Source organism: Hypanus sabinus, chromosome 9 (assembly GCF_030144855.1).
Source record: "Hypanus sabinus isolate sHypSab1 chromosome 9, sHypSab1.hap1, whole genome shotgun sequence".
Taxonomy (NCBI): Eukaryota; Metazoa; Chordata; class Chondrichthyes; order Myliobatiformes; family Dasyatidae; genus Hypanus; species Hypanus sabinus.
Window position 1 is genome coordinate 47439165 of NC_082714.1, and position 16842 is coordinate 47456006.

The 16842-nt window shown below is 35.7% G+C and overlaps 1 protein-coding gene across 9 annotated transcripts in view; it reads left to right on the forward strand.

Moving 5' to 3' along the window:
• Positions 1-16842, forward strand: part of LOC132399358 (E3 ubiquitin-protein ligase MGRN1-like) — a 149139-nt gene that overhangs the window by 75812 nt on the left and 56485 nt on the right. For all 9 annotated transcript variants that reach the window (XM_059979619.1, XM_059979618.1, XM_059979620.1 and 6 more), the window contains exons 6-7: positions 7735-7801; positions 11614-11657. In XM_059979619.1, the coding sequence (XP_059835602.1) occupies positions 7735-7801; positions 11614-11657 (111 nt within the window). The remainder of the gene's footprint in view (positions 1-7734; positions 7802-11613; positions 11658-16842) is intronic.

Genomic DNA, 16842 nt, shown 5'->3' on the forward strand with positions numbered 1-16842 from the left:
TGGGTTTCCATTAGACTTTCAGTCAATTTGGGTTGCCACATTTTTGTTCCAACTGAATGAATTATGTGCTGCATTATGATTTTTAAGTATAATTGAACAAATGTATTATATTTCATCTTTCCAAATACATAAGGTATACTACTCAGATTATACATGGGTATTACTTAGATGGTTTCAGGTTTAGATAATTGAATTTTATTACTTGTATGCAGAGTAATTTGTTTTAACTGAGTATCCCACATCTCAGAAGTGCCTCACAGATTGCAGTTTCAGTAATATGACTTCAAACAGATCTAAATGCTTGGCTGTTAAATTCAACATTTTTTTAGCAAAGTTGTTGAATAATTTGGATTTTACTTTTGAATGTGTAATGGAGAGTCTGTTGACTGGCTCCATCATGGCCTGGTATGGAAACACCGATGCATTTGAACAGAAAATCTTACAAAAGGTAGTGAATTCGGCCCAGTACATCATAGGTAAAGGTCTTCCAACCATTGAGCACATCTATATGAAACGCTGTTACAGTATAGGAAAGTAGCATCCATTATCAGAGAATATCACTAGCCAGGTCATGCTCTCTTCTTGCTGCTCCCATCAGGTAGAAGGTACAAGAGCCTCAGGACTCATACAACCAGGCTCAAGAATAGTTTTTACTCCTCAACCATCAGGCTCTTAAATAAAAAGGGATAACCATACTCACTTGCCCCATCATTGAAATGTTCCTACAACTAATGATCTCACTTTAAGGACTCTTTATCTCATTATCTCATGTTCTAGTTATTTATTGCTATTTGTTTATATTTGCACAGTTTGTTGTCTTATGCTCTCTGGTCGATTTTTCATTAGTCCTGTTACGGTTACTTTTCTATAGTTACGAGGATGCCCTCAGGAAAGATGTATCTCAGGGTTGTATATGATGACATATATACTTTGATAATAAAATTTACTTTGAATTTCAAATACAGTTGTTAGCAATCAAGTTGTAAGAAATAATTTCAGTTATAACTAATCTTCCAGTCAATTCCAACATATTTGATCCACTGTTTGAATAAATCAAATTCCCTTTATCATCAGTTACTGAAAATTCAGAAATCAAAATAATTTTCATCCTTTCCTCTGTCTTGAGCCTAAAAACACTCCCAACCAAAACACTTCCAACCTATATTCATGACTTGCTTTCCATTTACAAGCCAATTATTATTCCCCATGTATCAATCGGACAAGTACATCTGGAGAAGACACACTGGAGTAGCTTTTAGACTTGCTGCATTACAGCTCCAGTGACTTGGGTTCAATATTAAGATGTTTCTCTGCTGTTTGTACATTCTCCCTGTAGCCAAAGATACTAATTAGTAGTAATTGACCTTAGTGTATAGATGGAGTGCCAAAGCCTGTATTTGTACTGTATGACTCCATCACTGTGCTCTGCAAACTTTGCAACTCAGTTTGAGATTTCTGTGTCACTTATGAAAATAAGCTCCTGCAAGTTACTTGTGCAACAATATCAGGCACCTTATCTTTTCCTCGTTATTTGCCACAATAACTGTTGAATCATTCCATCAGCTCAGTTTTTGGTACCCTTATTAAAGCTAAGCCTGGTTTGTTCCAGTAATTTTCCTTGTTTTAGGGCATATTTAACCATGGCTAACCATCCATCTTCACATTTGACTGAATGTCTTTTGCTTTCCTGGTCCATCCAGCTAGCTACCAAGTCTACTCAAATCTCCAGGGTTACTCTGATGCATGTTCTTTATTACTACTGTCTATTATTACTGACTATGTAGCCTTTTCTTTACTGTAACCAGCAGTAATATTAAATGTGATGAATTCATGTATTACTGGACAAATAGTTGCATTGTTGCTCCTGCACCTTCAGCACCCACCCTCTTTTTTTCTGTGTCTCTGTTCTCTTTTTACTGCTTTCTTATTTTTTATCTGTGATCTTTTCTCTCTTCCATGTTCTCACTAATTTGGCTGAATATGATGCATACAAAAATGCCGTCTTCTCTCCTTCCAATCTCCTTTTAAAACCACAATCTCTTTCCATAACCCTGGCCATTCTGTTTACTAAAATATGTGACCTGCCAAAGAAACTCACAAGTGTCTCTTTATCATGCAACACTCTGCCTCAATCATTCCAATAAGAGTAATGCATTTTCAGAGCTGGCCAAACTTACTGGTAGCATTTTTATTGTTATTGTTTGTAGCCTGATTTCTCTGCAACCTTTGTAATGGTTGTTGGTGCAGACTACAGTCTGTGAAATCTAGCTTCCATTGAGCATGAAGGAGTTCAATTAAGCAGGGCAAGAGATACGTCTTGGTATCCACTTAAAAAAAAAATCAAATTAATCAGTTAAATAATCATGCAATTATTAACTGAAAGTACGAAGGTAATCTGAGAAAAAGGGGTGGGATAGATCATTCAAGATAACAAAGTAATAGTAAGCATATCTAAAAGTAGAGCTGGGTTTCTTGTACCATAGACAGGAACTGAGATACAGTGCCAGCAATTCATGCAACATGTTATGACAATTTTAAGACACTTCGCGCATCTTTGGAGAAAGTGATATGGTTTAACTGAGAGTGAGAAATAAAAAAATGAGTTCAGTATGCATGGTTTAACACAATCGGGTAATAAAAGCTGGTGAACTGCAAAGCAATGAAAGTGTATGAACAATGAAAACAAACTGAGATGTGACATTTAACATTTTTAGATAAAAATGTCAAGAAAATGTTGGGAAGGGGAAATTGGAAGTGGTAGCTGTGCTAATTGAACTTTCTGGAAAGAGAGGATGCCCTTGAAAGGTGAAGTAAAGAGTCTATACATTTGAAGTTGAGAAGCAAGGAGAGGGTTATGCTACTTAATGAGAAGATAGAGAAAAATCTGTGGGGAAATTACACATATGTGCACAAGTTGTGATGTTGGATGATGTCAATTAGTTGGACCAATATTATAGTAAAAGTCAAAGGAAGGATTTTCTTGAATTGTGTTGATGAGAACTTCCTTCATCACTATTTGCAATCCACCGAGGAGGGAGACATCATTGGATTTGTTTTCGAACAGTGAGCTCAGCCAAGTGGACTATATTGTTGTTGCGCATTTGGCTGCAACCTTGCCATTTCTTTAGCAATTTTGTCTCTTTTTCACGGGGTCAAGTTGCTAGCTCGACGCTCGGCCCAGCACAGATGGAAAGTGTGCTCTGAGTGTGCTGGATTCAAACCTTTTGACCACTTCCCTCGAAGTCCTGTGCAGATGCCACTATGCCACTGGCCAGTTAAGTGGACGATATGCAAGTGGGAAAACACATGGAGAACTGGAATCTGTGTATCAAGAGATTTAGATTAATAGTGGAGAGTGGCAAGGAGTATTAGAGAGAAAACTTCTGATTGGAAGGAGGAGTAACATCAGTAAGAATATGTAGGATCAGTTGTTAATATGTACAGTAATACTGGTAAACCAATAGCTGATTGTTTGAAAATCCCCGTGGCTTGACATCTGGTTCACCAGGTGTTGATCCCTATGCTGCTCTCAATACTCATACTGCCCATGATTCCTGCACTCCCTTTCAGTGCAGTGGGGCTTGATATCACATCAAGGTTATATTGTGTAATGATAATTATACTATTTGGCTACTTTCATTTATTGTACTTAGATATATTTATTCGACCTCATTTAATATTTAGCCACTGAGTGTATGTTCCTGGTCTTCAGTGGCTGTTGCCCATCCATTTCAAAGTTCAACGTGTTGTGCGTTCAGAGATGCTGCTCTGCACATCATTGTTTTAACACATGGTTCATGGAAGGACACACGGAGGAAACCACTGCTCTCCACAAAAAAAAAATTGCTGCATGTCTCAAGTTTGCAAAAGACCACCTGGATGTTCCACAACACTTCTGGGACAGTGTTCTGTGGACAGATGAGAGAAAAGTTCAACTTTTGAAGTTGAACTGTGCAAAAAATGCACTCCACTGTGCTTCGAGGAAAAAGGGCACTGCACACCAACACCAAAACCTCACCCCATCTGTGAAGCATGGTGGAAGGAACATCATGGTTTGGGGCTGCTTGGCTGCCTCAGGGCCTGGACAGCTTGCATTTATTGAGGAATTCATCACCTAAAGCTTAATAGAAGTTGAATTTTGCAACAAGTCAATTATTCAAACCACAACAGTAAATCAAAATCAAAATGGTTTAAAAAAGAAGAGGATTTGTATTTTGGAAGTGCCAAGTTAGAGTCCAGACATTAACCCAATTGAACCTGAAGAGGGCTGTTCATGCAAGGTATCCCAGAAATATTGATGAATTGAAACTGTTCTGTATAGGGAAATGATCAGAAGTTTCTCTGTGCAAGTCTGATCAGCGGCTACAGGAAACATTTGTTGCAGGTTGTTACCATTAAAGGAAGTCTACCATTTTTTTAAATACAATGATTTAAATACTTCTGTGAATGATTAAACAATGTGTTCAATAAAGACATGAAAAGTACACTTGTTTGTCTGTTTTTAGTTTAGACAGATTGTGTAGGTTGATTACTGTGACTTAGATGAAGATCATACCACATTTTATGAGTAATTGATGCAGAAAACCGGGTAACTGCAAAGGGTTCACAAACATTTTCTTGCAACTATACTCATACCACGTTGAAAGCTTTCCTGAAGTCCACGTTCACTATATTCAGTTCTTCTCATTTGGAAATTCTCTTGTATCTGAGTAAAATGCTGAACCCGTCTCCAGATATGTAAGCACAAAAATCAAGATAGGAACGATTCAACATTAAGAGCTAGTGGCTTTTGGACGAAGTATTAAACATCTCAGGAAGATGTTAAGGAAGGCTCTAATCTGCCCAATACATCACCAGCATCAACCTACCCTTCATCAAGGAAACTTCTACAGAGCTGCTAGAAAAGGGCCAGTAACATAATGAAGGATTCCCCCCCCCCCCCCACCAACCTACTCACGGAGGCTAATCAACACTTCCATGCACTAGCCCACCCATCCACTCCCCAACCACCAGTAATTTATTATTTCCTGTCATTCACCTTATAGAATCATAGAACACTACAGCACTTTGGCCCATTTAGTCTGTGCCAAACCATTTATCTGCCTAGTCCCATAGACCTGCTCCCAGACCATACCTCTCCACAGCCCTCTCAGATATGTACTTATCCAAATTTCTCTTAGATGTTGAAATTGATCCCAGATCCCCCACTTACACTGGCATTTAATTCCACAGTCTCAACACCCTCTGAGTGAATAAGTTTCTGCTCCTGTAACCTTTAAACATTTCAACTTTCCCCCTTAACTCATGACCTCTAGCTGTAGTCTCGCCCAACCTCAGTGGGAAAAGATTGTTTGCACCATCAAATCTCCCTAAAGCAAAGAAGATTAAGTCCTAAACTACTCAACCTTGCCCTTTCACTCAGGTCCCTGAGTGCTAGCAATATCCTTGTGAATTTTCTCTGCATTTTTTCAATCTTATTCACGTCTTTCCTGTAGTTAGGTAACCAAAACTCTACGCAAAAAGCCAAATTAGGCCAAGTACACCTTTGCCAGGAAGCAACCTATCCCAATCTACATTTGTCAGATCCTTTTTGATACCATCAAAATTGGCCTTTCTCCAATTTAGAATCTCAACCTGAGGGCCAGACCTATCCTTTTCCATAATTACCTTGAAATTAATGGCATTGTGAATACTAGATACAGTTTTCCCTAACAAACTTCTGCCACTTGCCCTGTCTCATTCCCTAAATGAGATCTAGTATCTCACTCTCTCTAGTTGGGACTTCTATACTGATTAAGTAAACATTACTGAACACAGTTGACAAACTTTCCCATCCAGCCCTTTTATAGTATGGGAATTACAGTCAATTCACAACTTTGTTTCTTTTAGCAGTCTGTGATCTCTTTACATATCTGCTCCTCTAAATCCCGTGGACTGTTAAATGGATTATAATATAATCCCATTACCTTTCTTACTCCTCAGTTGTACCCATAAAGCCTCATTAGATGACCTCTCCAGTCTGTCTAGACTGAGCACAGCCATGACATTTTCCCTATTAGTGGTGCCATCCCTCCCACTCTGTCACATCTAAAACAATGGAACGCCAGAACATTGAGCTGCCAGTCCTGCCCCTCCTACAATCAAGTCACACTAATGACTACATTGCCACAATTGAATTGCTGTTCCATGCCCTAAGCTCATCTGCCTTTCCTGCTATACTCCTTGTATTGAAATAAATGCAGCTTAGATCATTAGTGCCAGCATGTTCAACCTTTTGATTCCTAACCTCATATGAAGGCTTAACAACATTTTTTTCCACAACCACTCCACTATATGTTCTGGTGCTCTGGTTTCTAGATGTGTACAGATACTCCTGTGCCTAGCAACACTTTATGGACTTACAATCAATCTATGAATATAAGCTATCTTGTGTATTTTTATTGTTTTTAATTATTATTATTGTGTTCCTTTTGTGGATTTTTTTGTGCTACATCAGATCTAGAATAACAATTATTTCATTCTCCTTTACACTTGTGTACAGGAAATTATGTTAATGATGTTAAACAATCTTAACAAATTTTAACAGTCTTGTCTTTATTTATTGATGAGGATGGGTAGAAAAATATCCAATTGCACTGTTTCAAAGAGAGTCATTTTAATGATCACCAGTTCCCTGACTCATATCCTTAATCAGTAGTAGTGAAATGAGCAAATTATCTGGTCATTGTTACCACCCTGTTATTTCCTTCTGTGCAACTGCCTGTTGCTTTTACTTCAACAAATGACTACACTTCCAGTATTTGCTTGGCTGTAAAATGCTCCTGCATATCCTAGCAATGACATATACAGTACAGTAAATTTTACTTCTTCAGTTCCGTAGTAACTTTATCCTTAATGGGAGACATTATTTATCATTATTTGGCTCGGTTTCATTGAACCCTGCTGCTTTGTTCTATTTCACTTTTCCTACTTTATCTAAAACACACTTTGGCTCTTCTTACTCTCAAGTTTGGATTCATCTCATCAATAACCTTTCTTTGCCATTAATGTCCATTCGCTGACAATTTTCTTCAGCTTCATAGTATGAATTCACAAAGAACCCAGTTTTGATTGGCTTTTAATCTGTTGTTAATGGGCACTAAAGCTACTTGTTTCTTTAAAAGAATATACATTTAAAGGGAAATATAAGAGAAGTATAAAAATGGTTCAGTTTTGCTCTTTGGTCCTTTCTTCCTCTCCATAGCCCTGCCAACTTGTTGCATAATTTTCTAAATTGTACTGCTGTTTTGGTTTTCTATACAATTACAAATTAAGTAAATAAAACGTCAAAATTTTAACATATAATTTTAATGATTGCAACTAGAGAAAAGCAAAATATTCCCCAATTCCTTGCTAGTTTCTAGTAAACATCTGTCACCCACCATCTCCAGAGCAAGTATTAAGAGACACCTTGATTTCAATTAATAGGATACTGCAACATTACCATTTTTCAATGTAAAGTCAAAAATTGACAATGCTTATAGAAGAAATTTAGAAATTTTAATGTATTTAATATTTCTAATACTTTTCCTTCTCTTGTATACCTGTGGTGTTTTCCTCAGATATGGAAATATAAAAACTTCATTTAATTGTCTTAGATACTCCATTCGTAGGACATTGACCGTTATTTTAAATTTATAAAGTAATTACTTCTTTTCAATTTTTTGATAATTGTTTTTTACTTTTATTCTTCAGTTAAACTTTGATCTTGAAAAAGGAGTGTTTCCTCTAGTCATTCGGGCTGTGGTAGATGAAGTGGATGGTAAGTAGTATGATATAATATACTATGATCTCAAATGAGGTGGTGAATTCCTAAAGTCATCTTGAAAGGTTTCTTTAAAATTTATAACTGGCATTTTAAATTTTGTATCGTTGTTAGAGGCATTAGGAGGGAAAACAATCAGTAATATCAGGTCCAATTAACAACAGCTTTTATTTCAGATGTTGCTTGTTACCTTTGGCATATTTCTGGTTACTAAGGTAACTATGATAACAGTGCTTTGAGCATGCACATCCGCTCTTGAAGTCAGACTGTAGGCTGCTATATTTAAACTGTTTCCCAAATCTAGACGGGCAAAAATCTCAAACTTAGCAATAAAGGTGCTTTCCTTCACAGAGATGTGATACTTTGTATATTAAGAATATACTGCCCAGTGCTTGACCACAGAACTTAACATTCTGTTCAGGTCCAACATCAGAGACAATAAACAAGTTAATTTAAATTAATTCTGTAACCTCGCCATCCCATCAGATATACTATTGACACCCAGGAAATATCCAATGCAAATGAAAACAGGTGTATGAAGTGACTTTATATACAAATGTAATTGCTAGGACTTACTGATGCAATAGGTTAGCTCCATGGCATGGAGCTGGGTGGTAGCACAAACACCTCTGAGTCAAAAGGTTGTAGGTCAAAGTCCCATCCAGGAGTTCAGAGTTCAAATGTCTAGACAAACACATGGGCATTTCTAAAATGCTGCTTAAACTGAGGTACTTCTTGTGTATTTGATGTTATACTAAGACCTTCTGTTCTTGCTAGTAGTATCCTGGTCAATAATTTTCCCTTGATCAGTGTTCCTAAATTAATCAGAGAACTTAGTCATTTTATTATTATTATTGCTATTTCAAGAAGCTTTTAGATGTAAAAAGTGACTACTGTGTTTTGTACATTATAGCAGTGACTGTACTCACCATCCAATTGGAGTCTAATGTTGGCAAATTCATTATTCACATGATAGCCTGTCATTTTCCTTATTAAAATGCCCAAAAAAATTAGGTATACTTCGTATATTCCAACTAGCACTTATGGTTGACTTCAATGAAAGTGGAAAATAATTAGAACATTTTACCAGATTTATGCAGTTACTTGTATAAGACATGATATAAAAGCAAGTTTTGTTCTTCAAATTTCAAAGTCAAAATAAAATTTATTATCAGAATACATGTCACCACATACAGCCCTAAGATTCCTTTTCCTATGGGCATACTCAGTAAATGTACAGAACAGTAACTTTAAACAGGATCAATGAGAGAACAAGGGAATAGAAGACAACAAACTGTACAACTATAAATAAATAGTAATAAATAATGAGACCATGGCATAACAAGATAAGGAGTCCTTAAAGTGAGATCACTGGTTGTGGGAACACCAGAAATAGAATGAGTGTGGTTACTGTCCTTTGTATAAGAGCCTGTTGCTTGAAGGGTAGTAACTGTTCTTGTACCCGGTGGTGTGTCCTGAGGCATTTGTACCTTCTACCTGATGGCAGCAGTGAGAAAAGAGCAAGGCCTGGGTGGTGAGGATCTTTGATGATGGATGCTGCTTTTCTGTAACAACATTTCATGTAGATATGCTCAGTGCTTGGGAGGGCTTTTCCCGTGATGTACTGGGCCAAATCCACTATCTTTTGTAGGATTTTTTGCTCAAAAGCATTGGTGTTCCCATACCAGGCCGTAATGCGGCCAGTCATGTCATCAAAAACCTTGACAAACTTTTATAGATGTGTGGTAATATGATTTTAAGCTTAAATGTTAAGTATTTGAAGAGTTGACGTTATAAATCTTCAGCTTCATATAAATAAGCTGTAACATAATAGAATTTTCAGTGAATTAAAATTCAGCAACATTAATATTGCTTCTGTTGATGCAATGGCTATGATTTTGCAATGGTTTGGTTATGACATTTTATTCTGCTGCATATTACAGAATAGTCCTTTTTTAAAATGTCTTAATTTTTAAAATTCTTTTAAATTTCAAGACCACCCTTGGAGAATGAGATCCATTGTATTTGTGAGACAGCAGAGCAGATTGTTTGGGGCATATGTATGTGTTGATGGGCTTACACATTATGAGTGAACTTGATTGAATGTAAACTGCTCAAAATAAACCCTGCCAAATATAGAATACTGTGGTAAAATGGAGAGCTGAACGTGTGCTCTGAGTGCTGCTGTTTTTTTTTGTGTTGAATGTTTACTAATGTAAGAGCAGTAGCAGATCTTAAGTACTTTTACAACTGCTGTCCCTTCCTTCATTCCCTGAATAAGAAGTTGTCCTCTTGGTCATTAGGAGTAGAATCAGATAACACTGGAAACACTCATCCTGTCAGAAAGTGAAAAAACATAAGACTCTTGCTAGAGTTTTAGTGACAATGTTGATGTTCTTGCACAGGTTTTGGTGACTGCTTCATTTATTAACTCAACATATTCAAGTCAGTGAGTATAATTTTAGCATCAGTGATATAGTCTGAATAGAGATCAGGCATTTCAATGCAAACCAGAAAAGTTGCCTCCTTTTTGCCTCTGCAGGACTGGGCTGCAGGAGTGTACAGATTTCCACACCAGCCAATTTAGGTTTTGTTCTTTGGGTGATGTTGAGCTAAATGTGAGAAACGAGGTGTAGAAATGTTGGCAAACCTAGGGCAAATCAGTTTAACTTGCATTCTTTGGTAGTTGAGAGTATAGAGTCCATTTATTATTTTAGTTCAGTCACCAAGCACACAGCAGAGGAAGTATCTCAGGCTAATACTCAGTAATTCAATAAGTTCTATATATGTTAAATCCGTCAAATTAAGTTTATGATACATTTTTCCAGAGTCTTTTCAGAATTTGTGTTTGTGCCTTTTTACTTAAATCTAAATCTCCTTGGTCTTTGAACTATTTATTGATGGGAACAGCTTCTGTCTGTTTACATTACTAAAACCGGGTGTGAAGTTGTATACTTCTATAAAATCTCCTCTCAGCTTTCTTTACGCCAAGCAAAGTGTCCCAGCATCTCCAATCTATGTTTCAGTGTAAATCTCTCATCCCTGGCATTAATCAAGCAAAACATTTGCAGGCTGTCTGTGGCTATCATCCTTCCTAAAATTTGGTAACAGAATAGAATGTGCTACTCCAGTTGAGGCCTAATCAATGTTTTATTAAGGTTCAACACACAACTTCCCAGCAATGTTCGCCTTGCTCTGCTTATGAAGCTTGGATTCCCATATGGTGTATATTTGTTCTCCCTGTATGTCCTATTATGTTCAAAGATGAATTCGTGTCTTTCTGTTCATGCACTTCAGAATTTTTTATTTGGTTGGTACAATGTCCTCTGATTTTTTTTCTCTTTGCGAAAAGAGACACACTTTGGGTTAAATTTTTACTGTCGTTTGGCTGCTTTTGTATTTTGCTACTATTCAGCTTACTGTTTTCCAGAATTTCCAAATTTTGTTTAAGCTATAAACCCATATCCAATTCCCTAATGTTTCAAATAATGTAGTTTGTGCCTTCAAGGAAGAAGGTGAAAAAGGAAGTTGGCAGGAAGGCAAAGGTTTGAAAGCAAAAGTGGACATGTAGGGGGAGGTTTAACGAATGAATCCATGCATTGTCAATTAAACAACAGCTATTAATATGACAATCAAGTATATTGTATTCTTTGTACATCTCAGGAATTGGATATTTCAGTTGTGTTTGGATTAGCATTAATTCGTTCTGAAATGTTGAATTCAATTCTTTAGAAATAAAATATCTTGCTGAAACTTTCTTGTTGTAACGTCATAAAGCAAAATAAACCTAATTTGAATTTCTAACGCAGAATACTCTGGCCATGCTCATATTCTTTTGGCTGCAATGGAAAAAGTAAGTAACAATTATGTTAAACTTTTGAGATTATTGTTATTATCCTGAAGTAATCTTTTGGCTTAGGAGGTGATGTGATTTCCAGATATGATTCAGGTGATATTAATTCCATGAAATATGGAGCCATAATATTGCTTAGGCGTGTGGCCTGAACCATTATCTGTCATCATAAAGCTTCTACTCTATAGTAAATTGCTCATTATTAGTTTATGTTTTCATTATTTAATTTTTAATGTACTGTTACCATGCACAGGAAAAACATCACATTTGTTGCAGTATAGTACAAAAAAACAGATTTATGTAAATTGGAAAGTACTGAATTTATTTTAGTACAATGACGTAACTTAATTTGATTAAATAAAATGAGTTCCTGGAGCTATTACAGGAACAATCAAAATATTGAACTTGCGATACACAATACAACTATTATTCTATGGCGACAATATTGATATAAAAAAACTAATTTTGATTAGAAATATCATAAATTACAACTGATTACTTATTTATAAAAACAATTTACATATTTCATAAAATGCACAAAAATATAAATGAATTTATAAACTGGTACTAAAAGTATTGCCAGAAAATCATGTTTGCAACTTTGTGCCTGAGGCCTTTACAGAAAAGCATGAGTAAAATGCAACTGTGAAAAGTGAATTTGTTAAGTAAAATTGGGTTGGTTTATTTAAATAATTTATCTTGGAGCTGAAGAACTAGATTGCTGCAGCAACAAAACACACATTTTAATAATGGCAGTTATATTAGTTTCTTGCATGTTGGAAAAAGGTGCACTTTTTAAGCCTCCGAAGTTACCAGACTCTGTTTTGCGAGGTTGTTTCTGAAAAGAGCCAGGCCACTATGCCAACATGTTTGCTTTTGATGAAACCACCAGCTTCAAATGAAATTACAACAGAATAGTTTTGATATTCATTTAAGTATGCTTTACATTTGCAAACAGTTTAATAGAAAGTGATGAGATATGGAATGTTTTTAAATCTTTTTTTGTAGTCAAGGACACAATTAAAGAATTTGCAGATAAATGTGCATATGATGTTGAGCAGAGAGAGATTTTAGACAGGCTCTTTATTAGTTTAATGGACCTTGTAAAAGTTTAATAATTCACTCTGGTGTATGTGTTACAAAGACAAAGTAGGCAGTGTTAGCTCAAATCTTACGAGCAAGTCTGAACTGCTGTTCACGTCACTGAGTGGTTGTACATTTAAGAATTAGTATTAAATATTCAGCTCGAGTATCCAAATATTGCTTTTCTATATTCATCTACAAGCATACACTTCGTCAGTTTGAATGTTGTTTTTCCATACAATGAATGATTCAAACTCCTGAACAAAATGCTGTCACAAAATCTGAAAATAATTAAAGGCAATTTCAGAATAATTTGTACCTACAGTGAACATTTATATTTCCACTGCTTACGTGTGATGCTTTCGCTTGACAAAAAAAAAAGCATTATTTTTCATTCTTTAGCTGTAAAGGTGACAAAATTGTAATGTGAACAACGTTATCAGAAAGATGCAACTGGTAGATATAAAGTAGTCGTTTATTCAACAAAATGAGACACTGTGAAGGAAGAGGCCTGTTAGAACCAATATTATATGACGTTTTATATGCTAAAGATCAAAGGACAACTCTATATTTACAATGTATCCACAATGCTCATTTTAAGTTACATATAGCTTTCACACCTCCTCTTTTGCACCCACAGTTACGCCACCCAAAATAAATTTTAATCAACATTGCCTGGCTTTTCAATTAACTGCTGTTCACAGTTCTAGGAACCTATTGTCCAGAGCTGTGATTTACACTTAATCTACAGTCCATGTTCAGGTCTGAAGGTTGGTTTCTGAAGTTAATACTTTGCTATGCACCCTAAATCCAGAAAATACCCTAACAAAATCATAGCTTGGTGATAACAGCTAGGCATCCCTTATATGGCAGGCTTTGTTAAATTAAGAATGCCATTTCACAATTTATTTTTGCCTTTATAAATTAGAGGTTTGTCTGGAAGCACTAATACTAAATTTGAAGGTAATTTCAAAAGGAAGAAATACTTAAGCAGACAGAAGTTTCTGAAAATTTCCATTAGGAATAGTGTTTTTGTTTAAAATTTGAAATGGACTCAGCCAAGCAATAAATTTGAAGTTAGAACTTTGAAATGAAAATTTTCAAGACCGTGAGTGTGATTTTCTTTAAATTGCACTAAAGTATTGCTTTAAATTCAGATCTATTTAATCAATTCCCTTCGGGGTAATTATGCCAGTCTCACTCTGTGCTTTCCATGCAATTCAAACTGGGTGTTGATTTATTTTATTTCTTGACATTAAGATTTGAGGATCATCTATCTAAGTTTTGAAAAAAAAAATTAGAAAAATTATATATTATAGACATGAATGTCATTGATATAACCCCATTTTCTTTCCATCTCCCAAGTCCCTTCAAGTACAGTTTGTATGTGTTGAGAGTAGTGTAAGAGGCCAAAGAAATGGGGGTTCAGAATGAGTGAGACAAGAATTAAAGAAACAGTCAACTGGAAGCTCAGAGTCACTAGTTGAATTTCACTTCAATCTCTTTCTCAAAATTTTTTTCTGTCATAAGCCTCTGACTCTATTTCAAGGAAGATCAAAATAACCATGAGCAACAACATCTTTCCTTCTATCCAAGTATACTATTGTCCCAAATATCCAGCCTCTTCAGTTTGTGATAGAATTGACCTGTTCATTATGTCATTAACTCAGTTTTTCTCTCTCCATATGCTGCCTGATCTGACGACAATTTCCAGCAAATTATTTTAGTTTTCTAGCAACTCCTGTACTGTTTGCCACAATTGCAGCATTGTTTTCTCTCCCTTCTCTTGCCTATCTATTTATACTTCCTTCAAACAAATCACCTGTAAATAACAACCTTCAGCAATCCTCATCATCCATCTGTGACGTTCAGCCACTTGTGGCCTCCTCCATATCACAGGCATCCCTCTTGTTTTCCCCACTTCCCCAGATCTAAAAATACTGTTAACCTGAAATATTTAATTCTCTTTCTCTCTGGAGGCTTCCAGAGCGATTCAGTATTTTTGACATTTTCCAGTTTTTATTTGATTTTCATTATCTTGAATGCTTTATTTCTCACATCTCAACTTTTCTTTAAAACAATGGAATGCATTCAGCTTGCAGTTAGATGCTTAACCTAGAATTCCACCATCCTCTCCACCAGAATTATATTTTGTGTAATTATCTGATTGTTTAGAAAAGAACTAAAGTCATGTAAAACGTAAATATTTTTACTTCAGAAGTTCCATGAAACATCTGGTTTGCAAACTTATTGCACTTGAAACTTTTGCCTCTTATATTAATCTTCTGGTATTTCTCTGTAAACACCAGCCAATTTTAAAAAGACTATGAATTGTACTTGTTACTGGTACTGATTGATCTCTGGGGCATAGTATGTGTTCTGTTCCACCATTATGATTTAAAAAAAATGTTATCTCAGGTCATTTCTTTAAATAAATTTACTCTTACAAAAAGGCGTCAGAGTTGGTGATATTTTTCTGTTATAAGAACCCAGTGACTGTTTAGTGATTAGTCAGCACAGGAAGTGTGCAAGTACGGAAAAAAGGAAAGGTTTCACTCACACAATACAGGTTCTAAACAATATATAATAATAATGAAAAGCAAAATTGAGAACGCATGAAATAGCCAGTGACTCAGCCACTGAATCAACATGATCTGATTTGAAATACCATGCGGTGCAAAGATTAACTGCTTTATTTAAAGCTTTGAATAATTCTCTCTTAAATAAATGTTTATGGCAGAATACGTGGTTATCAAAAATAGTAGTATTGTTATATTACCGAATGCGTAATCTAAAAACCTGAACTGACACACAGGTTCAAATCCTGCTATAGTAGCTGGGAAATTTAAATCTAGCTCAATAAATATTTTAAAAATATTGTTATCAGAATGTTGGTTATAACTTTTTTACATTATTATAAAACTGCATTTAGTGCACTAATGTCCTCTTAAATGTTTGTCTGACAGATATCTGATTCTAAGTAACAAAAATCAAATTAACTTTTTTCATAAATTACCTAGTAAGATAACAAAGTCAGAATGTTACAGGAAGATATCTGGTTGTTCACCATTGGATTTGGACATGACAAAGCTATACCCAAACCCGTCTGTTTTTAAATCTGTTGTGTGAAAATCAGATTATTTGAGTCTAATTTGCCAGAATTGTTCCTCAAACTAAACAAACAGGAACACAGTTTAGAAGTTTTCAGTGACGGTTCTTCATTGTACCATTCTATATCACTGGCAGAGCAAAACCTTCTACAGCAGCAGTACACTGTATATTGACAAATTTGCCTTGGAAATTTTCAACATTGGCTCTGGGAGCCATGAAATTTCAATGCATTTGGTCAAGTGGGAGCAAAGAATACACCTCCTATCATTTACCATTCTCTCTTTAGGTAATAAATTAGTACTCCTATATGACCAACATTTAACAGAGACATTGAGCACCAAGGGAACAAAATGAAGTCTTCAGCACCCATCACAAAGAGTTAACCATTAGTTTTGATTACTGCCAGTCACCCAGCAACAGCCACAGCAGTACTTAGCATAGCCTCTGCATGCCGTAGTCATACTGTGTCAAATGTTATTGGGGCTTAATGAATTATTTCCCCTTCACAATATCAGAAATAAGGATGTTTGTTGATGATGAAGTATTGAGTTCCATAATTATATGGGCCGAACCTACATACTCAAAGATATGCATAACATTTGGACATGGTTGATAAATTTCAAATAAGATTTGTGCCACATGACTACCTTTGAAAGAACCGTTCCAGCAAGAGGGGTTTAATCATCTTTTATCATTTGTTATAAGTGAGTCAAGATCCATCCCCAACATCACCACAAGGACTGCATTGATTCAGAAAGGTGACTCACTCCACCTCATCATGGGCAATTAAGGATTGCAAGGAAGGATTCATGCCAATGGTATCCATGTCAGTTGACTGACTAAATAATGTAAATGTGCAGCTTTCATTTATTACAAAGTAGATTAAGTTAAGCACTGGAGGGTTGTGGGTGATGAATGTGGGAATTGCAAATGAAATTCACTCCATAGGACTACTAGTTATCTCCAAGAAGTTAACTTGAACAATACTGGG